General features: G+C 47.1%; 1 protein-coding gene across 2 annotated transcripts in view; it reads left to right on the top strand.

The window, feature by feature from the left end:
• ATP13A5 (ATPase 13A5) overlaps window positions 1-16774 on the top strand; it is a 58761-nt gene that overhangs the window by 24030 nt on the left and 17957 nt on the right. For both annotated transcript variants that reach the window (XM_054040660.1, XM_054040659.1), the window contains 7 exons: window positions 2231-2381; window positions 5726-5812; window positions 7941-8097; window positions 13879-13996; window positions 14655-14779; window positions 15104-15267; window positions 15957-16079. In XM_054040660.1, coding sequence (XP_053896635.1) covers window positions 2231-2381; window positions 5726-5812; window positions 7941-8097; window positions 13879-13996; window positions 14655-14779; window positions 15104-15267; window positions 15957-16079 — 925 coding nt within the window. The remainder of the gene's footprint in view (window positions 1-2230; window positions 2382-5725; window positions 5813-7940; window positions 8098-13878; window positions 13997-14654; window positions 14780-15103; window positions 15268-15956; window positions 16080-16774) is intronic.

Raw genomic sequence — 16774 nt, 5'->3', positions numbered from 1 at the left:
TTGCTGGCACATGATGGCATATATCACATTCGTAAATGTGCAGGTGAACGAGCCCCTGATGGTGTGGCTGATGTGGTTAGGTCCTATGATGGTTAGCTCTTTATTCAGGCCTAATTTGATGGTGTCCAGTTTGTGGTTAGGTCCTATGATGGTGTCCCTTGAATAGCTCTGTGGACAGAGTTAGCAACGGGGTTTGTTGCAGGGATTGGTTCCTGGGTTAATGTTTTTGTTGTGTGGTGTGTAGCTGTTGGCGAGTATTTGCTTCAGGGTGGGGGTTGTCTGTAAGCGAGAACTGGCCTGTCTCCCAAGGTCTGTGAGAGAGAGATTGTCCTTCAGGATAGGTTGTAAATCCTTGATGATGCCTGGAGAGGTTTTAGTTGGGGGCTGTAGGTGAAGGCTAATGGTGTTCTGTTACTTCCTTTGTTGGGCCTGTCTTGTAGTAAGTGACTTCTGGGTCAGCTGATACTCACACCTTCTTGTCAATTGTTGGAAACGTGCAACATCCACCTTGATTTCACTGGCCTCGTTAGCACTACAAAAGAGTGCCACAAGGACTCCTTGTTGTTTTTGCTGATACAGACTAACACTAAAAAGCAACAGAGGGTCTTGTGGCACCGTTAAGACTAACAGAAGTATTGGGAGCATAAGCTTTCATGGGTAAGAACCTCACTTCTTCAGATGCAAGTAATGGCTTGCACTAACACTAAGACTAACACTGTTACCACTCTGAAACCTGTGCAGTTTCAGTAAAGGAACGTCACTCCGCATGTGAAACGTCCTTTTGTACTTTGAAAGAAGATAAAGAACAGCAAGAATGCTTATACAGCATTTAACTACTTTAAAATGCTTTATAAGCATTAGTTCATTGATTTGCCAAATGGCAATAAGAGCCCAAGGGCTAGATCTAAGTTGCCTGAAATGGAACAGATTCTGGTGGCTCACAGAGACTACAGGACTCTCAGTGCAATGCTGCTTCGTGATCTCATATTCCCACATTCAACATTGCTGAACTTCACAGGGGTTGCCTTTTGCCACTTCTGATTTAGTAGTAAAGGAGGATAAATAAATTATAGCTTCTCTTTACCATGCTCACCTAAAACTTAATGGGCCTCCTGTTAGTTCAACATGCCATGAATCAGATGCATTCTAAGAAAACAGACAGTGCTAGGCTGGGTAATAGTTGTGTGTCCTAGAGCCATAGGAAAGAGAGAAGAATCAAGATTATAGTGGGGGAGAAATAATCCAGGATGCAATTGCAAAGACTTCACTCAGCCCAAACTGGTTTATGCTCCGTTTCTGCCTCAGGCAGAGGAGAGAGCATATTCCGGGAATGCTGCATTACACTGCATTGTTCAGGGCCTGAGTCTCTTCTGACTTACCCCAGTGGAGTAATGCAGGTGCAAGTGAGAGGTGTCTCAGGTCCTCAGATGTTAAGGCCACTAGTATAAATGAAGGGGTTGGACGTAATTCTCTGCATTGCACCTTGTGTCATCATTTACGCTTGTGCTAGGTGGATGTAAAATGTTAACAAGTCAGAATTCTCCACTGACACCCGCAGGGGCCTTTCACGGCTGTTGACACAGAGGTAAAGAATAACTCGTAGTGCGGGGCAGTGGAGAATCAGGCCCAGCGAAGTCAAGCGTGTCACTTCGACACTTCACCAACACTCTGCTGGGCTCCCAACAGGAAACTGTTCAGTGGGATGTTTGCAGTGTTGTTCCCAGGATATGAGCGAGACAAGGTAGGGGAGGTAATATCTATCTTTCATTGGTCCAGTAAAAGATAGAACCTCACCTACCTTGTCTCGCTCAGTGAGATGTAGGGGACTACAGGAAGTGTCATCACTCTTTTCAGTTTGTGTCTTAAGTTTCCAAGATCTCTCTTTTAATAAACAATTACAGGAGCTGTCAAGCAGGGCTCTAAAGCGCCTGTGTTAACTGTAGTATTCATAGCCGATTCCCTCAGCGATTCTCTTTCCAGTAATCACACAGTATGAAGCTGAAATGTAAAGTTCCATACTAATTATGTTTACGCTACCTTTGGCTCATTGAGCAGATTAGGCCTGTCTATGAAATGGCCTGGGGCCTGAATCCTCAGCGGCTTCTCACAGGCTAGCTCCACTGAAGTCAGCCGAGAGGAACCTGTTTACACCAGTCGGGGATCTGTCCCAGTGAATCTAAACATTTCTATTTGTAAAAAAATTGGACACTAACCCTCTGTTTTAAATCAGTTTCCAGAACGTCCACAGCTTTGCCTCTGGTACTCCTTTGCCTTGGGGACTGCTGTGTGGAGCCATGGCGAGCTGTCATTCACTCATAGTTCTGGATGAGAAGATACAGGGAGACCCACTGGACAGGAAAATGTTTGAGGGCACTTGCTGGGTAACGTGACTATTATTCTAACTGCATGTACACAGTATGCAAATCCTTGATGGCATTCCCCTAATCATCAGGCAAGCAACTGCATAGCCCAGTGGCAGCAATATGTAATAGCTAGTGAAATTCATAGATTCATAGATTCTAGGACTGGAAGGGACCTCGAGAGGTCATCGAGTCCAGTCCCCTGCCCGCATGGCAGGACCAAATACTGTCTAGACCATCCCTGATAGACATTTATCTAACCTACTCTTAAATATCTCCAGAGACGGAGATGCCACAACCTCCCTAGGCAATTTATTCCAGTGTTTAACCACCCTGACAGTTAGGAACTTTTTCCTAATGTCCAACCTAGACCTCCCTTGCTGCAGTTTAAACCCATTGCTTCTGGTTCTATCCTTAGAGGCTAAGGTGAACAAGTGCCAGTGCCTGGAGCACTAAACGAGTCCCTGGTCCTGGCCATAAATAATTTCATAGCATTCTGCCTGCAGTTCTGCCAAAGACTAGTGAACTCCGGCTATTTTTACTAAATTCGGAGGCATTGCCACAGCACTGCATCTGCCTCTGGAGTTCTAGCAATTACCTTCCCTAAGGGTACCTACCTAACACACTCCTGATCAGTCAGTGGGTTTGAAAGAAAGACTTCTTTCATCTCCCTGTATGTGATTTGAAACCAGATTCCAGGGAGGTAGTGAACTGCCGGCCCTCTCCTCACTAGTAGTGAGGCCATGGCTCCTACAAGTGGCTTCACTTCCTGCAGTGAGAGCCTGCTGTAGGACAAGAGGGGAAGCAACCAGCTAGTTCTGCATGGATGCAGTCGGGAGGGAGCGGGGGGGAGAATTTTATCCCATCAGCAAAGAGATACGCTGCCCTGTCCTTCTGGAGGCCTGGCTAGAGACTCCAGCTATGTAGACAGCCACTCTCCCCTGGGACTTAAAGAGGAGATGCTTGGGAGAGTGGCAGCTGTGGGAAAGGGCACCAGGCTGAGATTAAGGTTGGATTAAGGGCTAAAGCATGGACGGCCGGTGACCTGGCCGTTGGGGGAGGCTAGCCCCTGGACCCTCCTCCGTCTCCCTTTTTGCTCCCCCTCAGAAGCCCAGAGCACCCCCACCATGGCTGGGTGGCGCAGCCACAGAGCCCCCAGCACCTGAAGCCCTGGAGCACCAGTTGGCCAGGCAGCACGTCCCGAGTCCCTGTGGCAGACTGGCCAGCCCCAGCCCCAGCCAGCATGGGCCAGGGCAGAGTGTTGGGAACTGCAGGGGTGGTCTGGGGGCAGAGTGTGGGTGGGACCACACCAGGCTGTTTGGGGAGGCACAGCCTCCCCCAGCCTATGATACCCCCCCTTAGCCATGGGCGACAGATATGTGAGCGCTCTCCCACTGCATCTCCCTCCAGTAGGTACTAAGAAAAAAATATGGAATGGTTGTCAAACAGCTTGTACTGTTTAATGAATAGAGTGTGCCAGCTTGTTAGGAAAATGTTTGATATGAATAGAGGCCATTTGAAATAAGAGACAACTTGCAGATGTGTCATCCAGGTCACAAGCTTATGGCCTTCCCTAGGATACTGGTCTAGTATCCTTGCTGCGTCCACTTTTAAAATAAGGAGAGATGGAGACCTGGGAAACATCTGATTTATTTTTATGAAAGACTGTGACTCAGTTTCCTATCTCATCTTGTTACCTGCCGGGTGCGAAAATGTTAATTTCTTTTTCGGAACAGGACAAGCAATGCAATGTCTTTGGGGATGGTTAGTCTATTCATGCTTCACGTATCAGGAACTAAAAATCACTAGAGGGTAATTAGTGCAAATCCCTAGGCAGGTAAACAAGTCTATAGGAGTACCATCCCCTGGGGAAATTGCATACAGTGGTTGTGACCAGCAGACAAAGAACTGAGAATTGTATAAAGTGGGCAGCCTGCTATGGGAGAAGGGTCACTCTCACTCCTCCAAGAACTGATAAGAGGCACAGACTCTACAGAAAGGGTTTGAGGGACGTTCAAACCTACCAGGGTCTCATGTGGAAGATGAGGCATTCACATCACCTGGGTATAGTTTTCAAGTTATGTTTTCTCTCTAATGCTTTGGTTCTAAATAGATACTCCGCTGTATGATGGCTGGCTGGTCATTGGTTAGCCCTGTCATAGTGGCCGAGAGAGAGAAGGTTGGCAGATGCTAAACAAAACTCAGACTTGTTCAGGTGACCAGTGAGTTGTAGGAGAAAATGGCAGCCTAAATCCCTGGTCTGGAGGGAGGGGGATGCAGGTTCCTGCACAGAGAGAGATGGTGGGTACAGGCCTGAAACCCAATTAGGGTGCCCTCAAATAGGCTGTGAAAGGGTCAGAAGTACTTACCTCAGAACGGTAACAATCCTCAGTCCCACAGAGCCCCATCACTCTTGCTTCATGGTCCTTTCTGCCCCCTCCTCCCCCAAGCAATAGCAGCATGGCTGACGTGTGCCTGTGCAGTGCAGTATATGATGGAGATACTGTGCATAATGGAGAGGAGAATGTTGACCTAACATGGGTGAGGACACATTAAAGGCCCTTTTCTAAACACTGCCTTCCAGATGCACCTGTGCTTTTTATACAAGCGTGTTACATTGTTGTTTAGCGCTCAGGAGAAGTGGGCATTACACTTTGGGGACTTACCAACAGAGAGCAGGTGTTCACAGCCTGAGCCGATGAAAAATGTGATCTCATGTAATCGTAGACACCCCAGATTGTGGCTGGCAGGCGCCTCCCAGCATATCTAGCCAAATGCGCTGACTGAAGCAGGAAGGCACCAGTACTACTCTTCCCAGAGACGTACCTAACCTGTTTTAAACAAGGGATTATGACATAACCAATCGGTTCATTGTCTAAATGAGTCTAGCTTCAACATCTTGTAAAACTCATGGATATTAAATTTACCTGTATTCCATCACCCTTTGTATTTACACTGGTGACAGACATATGAAAGCATGGATGTCATGTATGAGCACCCATGGGATCAGCCCAGGGGAGCTGAGATATCCAGCTTCTGCTGGAAGTTTTGTGAGCATGACATTTTGAGTGAAAGGTTTGTTTTCTGGTTGGTTGGCTTTTGGTTTTTTGCATTCTCACAGCAAAAAAACAAAAAACAAAACAAAAACAAAAAACCTCGCTTGTGAAATGTTGCAAAGTCAAATTTCAGAAGTGCAAAGAAACCAAAATGAAATGGTGAAAACTTGAGCACAAAGTTTAACCCCCCGAAGACGGGAACTTTTGCACATCCTTAAGTATACCTGTGGCCACAGATGTAGGTTGAATATTTAAATGCTTTCTGGTTAATGTCCTAATTTTATTATTGGTGTAATTTCCCCCCTCAAGGAAATGGAAGATTCCAGTGCAGCTCATAGTAAGGCTGGAGTACCAGATACAAGTGTAATCGTTAAACCAGGACCGAACGCTAGAAATGTGAGTTCTGCGTTTTTATCAGAAAGAATACGGTGTGTATGTACCTCCTAGTAGAAGTAACATTCATTAACCTCTCCAATGTTGAGAATTGGCTGGCGGCTGTAAATTGCCTCAACCGTTCTTTTATGCTATTTTTGCATCTTATGAAAGGCGTCCCCGTAACGGGGTCAGCACCTGCCTCTCACGAGTGCCCCCTTCTCTGACCAACAGTGCCTGCAATCTCTCACTTCTTTTCAGCGGGGCAGCACCCACCTCTCGTGAGTGCCCCCCTCTGACTGATGGATCTCTCGGCGGGTCTTCAGTGACTCACTCCTCTGACTGAGCCATCTACACTGTCCCCCCTTCCAGGGTACACTTCCAGCCGGGCCTATCTCAAAGTCCTCAGTAATGCCCTGTAGCCCTCCCTGGGCACCAACATCTCTGTAGCCCTCCCCAGGTGCCGGTCCTCAGTCTGACCAACAGGGCCTATCTCAATACCCTAGTTGGCCAGCTTACATGTGAAGTTCCTGCTCTGGAGTGGAGCAGCATGCCCAGGGCTTCCTCCCTGGAACTCTTCGCCTGGCCTTTAGTCCTCTGACCCCAGCTCTCCAGCTGGGTCAGTCTAGTCAGCCCCCTTCTGGAGGGGTAACAGTTCCATACACAGTCCCTGCCCTGGGCCTTTCTTAAGTGAGTCCTGGCAGCCAGCCAGAAGCTATTCCCTCACTTCCCCCAGTCCCTACCAGCAGCTACCTGCCTTAGCCCTTGCAACCAGCTAGGGGCACCTCCTGCTTACTCAGTCCCTGCAAGCAGAGTGCACTCACTCCCTGAAGCTCCTTTTATATGAGCCTGCTGGGCCCTCATTGGCTGCTCCCTGCAGCCTCTCTGATTGGCTGCTTCCCCTGTAGCCATTCTAGGCCACTTGGAGGACCTCTCCACTGCTCCTTTCCTGGGATGGGTATGGCAGGATTCCGAGGCCTCCAGCAAGGGTCCTTTGGGCCTAGTCCACCCCATCAGTGTCCCTTTGAAAACTTGTCCCTGTGTTAAATTGGAGGAAGTCAGGCAGGCACACTAAACTGGCCGTTTGGGGATGTACAGGCAGGGGAGAATCCGTTTTAACCAGTTCCTGTGAATGCAGCAAAGCGGCATTTCCCTGAGAGAGAAATATACTGGGGGGAGGGGAGGGAAACAGATCTAAAGGAAGGGACAGAGGAAAAACAACGTTCGCAAAAACTAAAAATGTAAGAGGGAATAAAATAAACGATCAGAAGGAGAGAGAGAGAGAGCAGAAGATAGTTTTTCTCATCTCACACCACTGTTGTCTATTTGCTATACTGGTAGCAGCAAAGTTTTCCTGCATGTTTCTTTCACACACTTGGAAAGACTCTTAGAGATGAAAAATAGACATTCTAAGAAGTAAAGACAGATGCCTCCTAGAGGAGGACTCTAACATTACCGACAAAGCAAACATGCTTTTCTAGGCTATTCAAAGTGAAACCTGTGCAGGGAACAGTTGACAAAACTGGATCTTAACAAATCACCTGAACTGGATCAAATACCCTGGTTACCAGACTGAACTAATCTATAGGAAGAGACATGTGCATTGTAACATACTGAAAAAAATTTAAAAAAGAATACTACAAGTATTACTTCACTCCAAGCGTTTCTCCCTTAGCCCTCAAAGGATTTCACATAAATAAATGCAAAATGGCTAATGAAAGACAGATTAGAACAAAGCACAAAACAGGATGGAAAGCATAGGCTGAATATTGTGGGGGAAAACCCACTGAGGTCTGTAAGCTGTGCAATAGTTTGCCACAGGAAGCAGTGGTAGGAAGCCCCATCTTCAGAGACAATTTAAAAGCTAGTCAGGACTGAGCACTGAAGAATGTGCTATAGGGAACAGTCCTGAATTTTCTAGGGGAAGGTGTATGGAAATAGATGAGATGATCCAGTTGTGCAATTTGTGTCTGGTCCCTGTGATCCCATGATCCCAAAAGGTAGGAAGTGAAATGCCCTCAGGCGAATTAACTCAACTCCAGAGAGAACTCACAATAGGAAACAAGGCCCAAGCTAGCCAAAGGATAGATTTTCTGTTTGCAAAATGAATTGAGTATCTAATTAACGTCCTACCTTACTGACTTTTCCTCAGGCTCCAGTGGACGGGATAGCAATCCTACATCAGTTCCCATTTTCCTCCGGGCTGCAGAGGATGTCTGTCATTACCCAGCAGATTGGGAAGGACCAGTATGATCTGTATATGAAGGGAGCACCAGAAATGGTGACCAGCTTTTGCAGACCAGAAACTGGTATGGAAATGTATATATGTGTATAAATGTATATATCTTTATTTATGCTAGGTCCAAAAGTGAATTGCCCTTGAGAGTTACTGTGCACCTGTAAAATCTCATTGATACAGCTACCATGGCCGTACTCGCATGGTCCAATAGCTGATTTGATGTAAAGTCAGATGCTACGATGATTTACACTAGCTGAGTTTCATTGACTTACATAGTGGAGGATTGGGCCCATAACTGGATGTTAGCATGTCCAAATACCTGATTTAGATAAGTAGTCATGGTAATTGCATAGGCAGTGGCATGCATATCTTTGATTAACAAAAGAGGTCAGAGCACAAGTACAGTTTCCATATGTGTACATTCAGTGCTGTAAGGTTGACCTGTCTCACAGAAGCTTTCAATCTGAGTCATGGGAGAGGAGCTACGTGAATGTAAATAATGTAAATAAATTAAATTATTCAAATAACAACTTGAAACTCAGCTCAGAGTCACTGAAATGTTATCCAAGTTTTGTGAAGATTCTGAGCAAACCTGGGATCATAGAATATCATGGTTGGTAGAGCCCTCAAGAGGTCATCTAGTCCAACCCCCTGCTCAAAGCAGGACCAACACCACCTAAATCAATGGGACCAATGTATTGCTTTGTGCTTTTGAATGGCACTGAAGAGAAACCAGGTGAAAATGGCTTTGCTGAGCCACTCTGGGAGATTTGGGGGAATGATGGGAGGGTGCAGCTTAGCCATCACAAGCCTAATTACATAAATCTCTGAAACGAGTGTCACACAGTTCTATCAACCCAAACAAGAAAAGCATCTTAAACTGATTCGCAAGTTTCTGAACTTCTCCTCTTATCCAGCCATTTTAGTTTAGGTGTTGATTCACGGGACAATACATAATTAGGCACTATACAATGCAGCTACACTATGAAACACTGCTTTTTTCCAGGTTAAATAGGTAGTCTATCCTAAAGTGACATTTGCCTTTAGAATCTCTGGATGGCATGATCAGAGCCAATTGCAGGCTTGACCCTGAGCTACTTCCCACTCACACTCAGCACAACTGAGGGAGGGACAAGAGGCAAAAGTAGCTTTAATTCACCTTGGTGCCTCTCTTGGTCCTGGGCCTTCCCCAGTGTAAATTATAGCAGTAACAGAAGCCTCTCACATCTCTGCCGTGCCCCGGGCCCAACCCAGCCCATTCACAAAGCCAGCAGCTTGCCATCAAAGAAAGCTCCCACTGAGGCATAGAAATATTAAGTGATTCACCCAAAAAAGTTACACAACATTTAAGTGGAAGAACTCAGACTTGAAAGGGTCAGAGCAGGGTCAAACCTGAGGTTGAGTAGTGGAGAAGTTCATAGCCAAGTTCCAGGCTGGGGCCAATACCAAGGACCAGAGTCCAAGTCAGGGTCCAGGGCAGGAGGCGAGACCCACATCAAGGCAAGGTCAAAGCCAGGCATTCCAGGGCAGACGTGGTCATGGTGGCATAGAAGATCCACACTGTTGCCTGAACACTTCCCAGAATGCCCTGTGGGTTTATATAGGGTTGGGGTGCCAATCAGGAGCCATGGGGCTGCTGCCTGTCTCTTTGAGGAGAGACTTGGTGTGGACTTTGGCCAGAGCAGGTTGTGGGTAGTGGAGCACAAGCTAATTACAGCAGCCACTGGAAGTGTTGCATGCCTGGCAGCTCTGCATGCTCGGGTTCAAGACCTGCTAGACCTTACATTACCCCCTTTCTAGGGGCACCCTCTTTTGGCCTGGGCTTGCAAGGATGGCCTATGTGATGCGGGGTTCTCCCCACACTGGCCCTGACAGGGTTGAATTAGGCCAGACAGGCCCAATTAAGCAGGGGAGATATTTTATGAGGAGGCTGCTAATTAGAAGTAAGATCACAGGTGGGTTTTACTGCGGCATACCAGAATACAATCCAGGACCCTGGGGGAGTAGGCGGGCTGTGTCACTCCTGCCCTGCAACCTTGGGTGCCTTTCAATGCCTTGCTAAAGTAGCTCTCCCCCGGGCTGCTCATAAACTGTATGCACGCTGCACCCTGAGTGTCTGTGCCCAACTGCAGCCTGCCAGCCACACTCTGGCTCTCAGCAGCCTGGATTGTACTGCAGAGTGATCCAACACACCCCCAGTCCCAGATTCTCCCTAGAAATGTATGTTTTGTACTGCCCACTCCTCTCCTGGACAATACAAGTTATATTAAGTCCATTATTTCTTTAAAAAAAAATAATATGCACCCCAAATGGCGTTTTCCAGACGCTTCAGTTTAAACACACTGGATTAAAACAAACAAGTTTATTAACTACAAACAGAGATTTTAAGCGTATACAAGTAATGAGACATAAAAGTCAGAAATGGTTACAAGAAAAATAAAGATAAAACAGTACTAGTACCTAACTTAACAAACTGTTAAATTCAAAGCAAAGCTTTTTCATCACATGTGTTCAGCTGTCTTACTGACCAAACTTCTCAGGTCAGGACCCCTTCAACCAGAGTCCAACAAATGCTTCGTCGCTTGAGCTGCAGTGAACATGATCAGCAGGAAAAGAGAGGGGAGTGTCTTGGGGTGTCTGCTCCTTTTTTTAATCCTGTCCCCACTTTGAGAAGCATTACCAGCTGGGAGCAAGGCAACAGGCAGTTTGTGTGGAAAGGAACTCCATGCTGTGTCTTTGCTAAGGCCAGGTCTATGCTACAGACCTGTATCGGTATAACTGTGCCGCTCAGGGGTGTGAAAAATCAACAATGGTACTGCTTGGTGCAGTGATCTAGAAGGCTGCCTGGGTCACTTCAGCAACTACCAGTGGGGGAGGAAACAGCATCTTCCAGACCTGATAATTCCTTTAATCAGCATGAACTAATGAACTTTATCTGGGGACCCTTCAGAAGAATACCTTTCAAAGGTTCACTGAACTATAAAGGGAGGGGGAGTGAGGCCCTAAGTTATCCTTCACCTTAACAACACAAAGAAACCAAGAACGTTGTTCTGCTTTCATTTTAAATCATCAATGCTAGGTGAGTTCAGTAAAGTGTGTGCTTCTAGAAAGCTGACAGGTTGGAATGTTTTACTGCCTCTGGATACAGACCACGTGCTAGGTGTGTTGCTTGGGATCCTCAGAAAAGATGAGGCTATCATCTAGGTAGACCGTGATGTTCTGGTTTAGGATGTCATGGAAGACCTTGTTCATGAAGTGCTGGAACATTGCAGAGGTGTTTGTAAGGCCAAACAGCATTACCAGGTTTTCCTATTGGCCGCACAGGGTTCAAAAAGCTGTTTTCCGATTCATCCTCGGATCACACATTGTGTAGATATGGCCGAATGGCACCTTGGCTCCTGGTTGCAGCTCAATCGGGCAGTCATAATCTTGGTGTGATGGTAGGATGTCAGCATTCTTCTTCAAGACATCACCATAGTCACTGTACTTGAGGAACAGTGCTGAGGTCAGCTCTGTTGATGGTTCCACCTAACCAACAGCTAGGGCCTGGAGGGGGTGCATTTTGGTTCTGGGTCCATCGGGCAGTGTGCATAGGCAGACTTACTGGCAGAACTTGGAGTGAAAGCTAACCTGGTGCTCACGCCAAAGGATGTATGGATCATGAGTCATTGGCCACAAACTGCTGAAGATAATAGGGAAGTGTGGCAAGCAGACTGTCCTGAACTGAAGGACTTCTCGATGGTCCTGAATGACAACTTCCAGAGGCACTTCTCCCATGTCACTGGCCCCAATGACAAGCGTGAGCCATCTATAGTTTCCACTAGGTTAGGGATGGCCTTTGGTGGAACTGGAATACCCAAGGCTTGGGCCGTATTGGCATTGATGGAGCTGTCCACTGCCCCAGAATCCACCAGTTCCCACTATGGGGGAATTCGGTAAGGCTCCCCTGGGACACAGAGGCAGACCTGGACTTTAAGATGTGGGGAACACTCAGCATGCCTAGGGCTTGCCACAGGGAGGAGTTGGGGGGAGGAAGGGGGCAATAATATCTCGGGGCTCGCCAGCTCCCTCTACCAGCCCGGTGTGTGGTCATTTCCCGAACTGGGTAGAGCTTGTGATGGGTAGTTGGTGAGAACATAGCCAGATTCTCCACAATAAAAACACAGCCTGTGGCAATGACAGCGCCCTTTCTCCTCAGGGGTCACATGGCAGCATCCAGCTGCATGGGTTCGGGGTCTGGGTTGGAGACAAGAGGGTACCCCTTCCTTTCCTCACATTGTTTGTGAACCCTTTTGTCAATGTGTATGACAAAGTCAATGAAGGCATCTAGGTTAGTTGGGGCCTCCACACGAGCTAGGGCATCCTTCATCTCCTGGCGTAGTGCCCACCAGAACGGGGCTGCTTCATTCCATTTGGTGCCGGAGACCAGTCGCCGAAAGTGGGTGGCGTAGGATGACGACGGCCCCTGCCCCTGAAAGAGTTTGTGCAGGGCCGCCTCTGCGGAGCGGGCAGGGTGGGAATCATCGAATATGGTGGACAATGCCTGGAGGAAGGCATCCCACTCATAGCATTGGGCTTGCTTGTTCAAGCCGGGGTGAGGTCCAGTCCAAGGCATCTCCTTTCAGGAGCCTAATAATGAGTCCTACTTTCACTTGGTCTGTGAGGTAGGATCGGGTGTGGAGTAGAAGCAGCAGGCGACATTGGTTAATAACCCCCCTGAATGTTTGGCGGTCCCCATTAAAATGTTCCAGGAGGGGGACTGGGGATCTTGGGTCCGGCTACACAGCCGCAGCGCATGCTCACAGTGCCGCATTCCCCATCCACAGCTGGGCTGCTTGCTCTCATCACATCTGGTTAGCTGCAGTGGCTGTGCCGTGTTTTCATCGTGGAGTTCAGTGGATTGCCTGCTCAGAGCTTGGTTCTCTGTTGTGAGCTGCGACACTTGGGCTTGCAGTGTGAGGATCTCCTCCTGGGAGCAGCCAACCCGTTCAGGTGTCTCCAGTACCCTCTGGGGCATGCCAGTCAGGGAGCAGGCCAGTGCCTCCATGCTCCCTCAGGGTAGACTTCACCAGGGGCTAGGGTGAGCCAAGCGAACTGTCAGGATCCTGCAAGGGCAGTCAGGATCAAGGGTTGGAGCAGGGTCAAACCTGAGCCCGAGAGTAGCTGAGAAGTTCACAGTCAAGTTCCATGCCCGGGTCTATACCAAGCATCAGAGTCCAAGTCAGGTTTCAGGATTTGTGTCAGGAGGTGAGGTCCAAGTCAAGCTGAGGTTGAAGCCAGGTGTTCAAAAGCAGGAATGGCTGTGGCAGCTACAGAAAATCCACACTGTTGCCTAGAGACTCCCTGAAATGCCTCTTGGATTTACCAATCAGGAGCCACGAGGCTGCTACCTCTCAGACCCCTGGAGGTGGGACTTCCTGTGGTCTGTGTCCACAGTGGGTCATGGGTAGTGCTTACAATTATTGCTGGATGGCACAGGTGTTGTTTGGTGCTTAGCTGCTCTGCAGGCCTAGGTTCAAGACTCCGTAGGCCTTATTTAAGGTGCAAGGAGGCCCTGTGGTTAGAACAGGGACTACTCTAACCACAAGACCTCCTTGTACTTTACATACTTTTTAAAGCACAAAACAAACTTGTAGCCCAGTTATTTGAAATATTCAAATCTAGTTGTCCACTCCAGAGCCTTTGGATTAAAAACAGTTGATCATTTGCTGAGAAAGAATGTAGTGTTGGTAAATGATGAGCATGTAATATGCAGAGATTAAGCCATAGAAGAAAAGAACCAAAGACTAGATGTTCTTTAAGTCACTAAAACCATAAGACTTGCCCACATGTTCTTTTCTCCTCTACACAGTCCCAACTGATTTCGTAAAGGAGCTTAAGGTTTACACGACCCAAGGTTTCAGAGTGATTGCACTGGCACACAGAGCACTAAACATGGGAAAGGATGTAGAACTGGACAACTTAGAGAGGTAAGCTTTGCTAATGTCCTGTTATCACTGCTGGATACATCCACACTGCACGACCTGCCAGAGGAGAGGGAGCCGGGAATAGCTAAGCCATTTAGCATGATCCCTACACTGCTCATTGCCAAGTAAGCTAATGCTCCTGGTAAATGGGTTGAACTTAACCCCCATGACCTTCATCTTTGCATTAGTTCTGTGTTGGCATGTGCCAGCCCAGTATGGCGAGCAGCTGGGGATGGGAGCAGAAAGGAGGCACGTCTCCTCCCCATGTATGCTGTCTTCCAGGGGGTACAGCAGATTTCTGTTCCTGCAGATATCTGGTGTCTCTGTGTGTGTGTGTCCTGGCTACGCTTCCTGCTTAGTCCACACAGCCATGTTGTGGAGGCATGGCAGCTTGTGCAAAGCTGTAGACACGTAAATGCTCATTGAGTCGCTTTGCTTCACATTCAGGATCAGTTACGTTTCACTGGAAAGAAAAGTGCATCCTAGTGTGGATTCTATATCAAACAAATGCTGCTCCCGCCCCAAACACTATCGAAACACTGGGAATGGTCCTGCTTTGAGCAGGGGGTTGGACTAGATGACCTCTTGAGGTCCCTTCCAACTCTGATATTCTATGATTCTATAAAACAATCTCTCTGGGTGTATTTATCTTCATTCTCAGGGAGGAGGTGGAGTCTGACCTGACGTTCCTGGGCCTTCTGATAATGGAAAATCGGCTGAAGGCAGAGTCCAAGCCTGTGCTGGAAGAACTCAGCGCTGCCCGCATCAGGAGCGTTATGATCACAGGTATCGTCTCTGGGCCCGACCCTGTAGCCCTCCAGGTACAGAACTCCCACATTGGACAACAGGAGTTCCATGAGCCGATGGCTCGCAGGATCCGGTCCTCGGACTTGCTGCCCCTGTTACATTAGCTCTAGATTAGTGCAGTGCCACTGAATGAAGCAGTTACAGCAGCATACCCCTGGTGTAACAGCGGAGAATGGGCCCTCTGGTCTCTAGAAAAAACTGGGGGAGAAACACTTGGGGTGGGCACAGTGTGTAGCTGAGTAACACTAGTAAAGTTACAGTAGAGGGAAAAGCCACAATCTGCCTCACTTGTTGATTTGCCAGGTGACAACCTTCAGACAGCCGTTACTGTGGCCAAAAATTCCGGAATGATTTCCCAGACCAGCCAAGTGATTCTCATTGAAGCAAGTGAACCAGAAGGACCCACCCCAGCATCCATTACCTGGCAACTAGTGGAAGATAGCAAACAAAATGCAGCTGCAATCACTGTAAGCACAACTGGGGGGCGTGGTCACTTTTCAAATACTGATGGGATTTAATGAAGCATTGAGGCTTTTAATATGTAAAAAGTGGTTTTCTTACTACTTTGCCCAATAGGCTTGAAGTTGCTGCGACATGAAGGAAACATGCAGGATTTTTTTTAAATGTTCCATCAGCTGGGGGAGTGATATTTAATATAGCCATCAGCTCAGAACAACTCATAAAATATAATAGTAAATAATAATAGTACTCTGCAGATATATAGCATGTCTCATTCACCCAGTAGGGCTCTATGGTTAAATACAACTAGAAACATATGTTGTGTCTGGAAACAAACTTCAGTGTAATTTCTATAGCATAATTGACAATCGCGTTGGTTAACATGTAGTAATTAACAAGTGTTAGATCACAACTAAGTAGTCACATGGAGCAGAGCCACAAAGTTTTACAAAGGGATGGTGGGTGAGGTAAATATTATCCCCATTTTATTGATGGAAAACTGAGGCACAAGGTGGTTAAATGTCTTTTCCAAGGTCTGTGACAATGTGGACAGTGGAACCCAGGCTTCTAGATTACAGTTCTTTAGCCACTAACCACAATACAGTCATGGTTTGAGCAATTACATTTGTCCCCTTCATTAATCACACGTTAAGACATTATGATCCCAGTCTAAGAATAGCTCTTGTCTGATTTCTAGGACACATGTGTTAATATTGAGGAAAGGACCAGTCCTGAAAGGGAAAGCAACAATTACCATTTTGCCTTGAATGGAAAATCCTATCAGGTTATAGTGAAGCATTTCAAGAGTTTGCTGCCAAAAGTAAGTTCACAAGGAAACAAAGAGCTGGTTTTACAAAAACATTGAATTTCAAAGGTTCTGTACTGATAAACGGGTGTGAGTCACTCAGCTCATTCTCAACAAAGAGACCGTGACCGAGCAATGGCCCCCACGTTCCCCAACTTTATCCTGAATGCTCCTCTCTTAGCTGGTCTGTGTTCATTCTGCCGAGGCTTCAAATAAGAGTGACAATTGTGGGGTGACCTATCCAATGGAATTACCACTTTCCTTTAGAATTTAATTAAGAACATCAACTCATTTCTTGTCAGCCACCAACACAGCCATTGACTTGTGGCCACTATCAACCTGGGCTGCATTTAAACTGTGAACATTTGAACTTAAAAGCAAAAATCTTCACCTCCCGCTGCCCACCCCATGATACATGCAGTGACCATAGAGGTGCTCTTTTAAAATCCCTGAGCCAGATTCTCAGCGGATGGAATTCATTATGGGGCCATTGACTTTCATGCAGCGACACCAATTTACACCAGCTGAGAATCTGTCACGGTCTGTTGTGCAGTTTGAAAACCTGCTATAACATCATGGTTTCACGTGAGCAGTGTATAAAAACGGCCCATTTAGGGCATTTTGAATATTCATCTGTCTCTCAAGCAGATAAGAGGAAGCACAGAATTCATTTAATTGTAGCAGTCCAATTAGGGAAAAACACAGGCATG

The sequence above is a fragment of the Malaclemys terrapin genome, chromosome 9 (genome assembly GCF_027887155.1).
Source record: "Malaclemys terrapin pileata isolate rMalTer1 chromosome 9, rMalTer1.hap1, whole genome shotgun sequence".
In the NCBI taxonomy this organism is placed as follows: Eukaryota; Metazoa; Chordata; order Testudines; family Emydidae; genus Malaclemys; species Malaclemys terrapin.
Note: the sequence above shows the minus strand (reverse complement) of the source record. Positions and strands in the feature narration are given on the sequence as shown.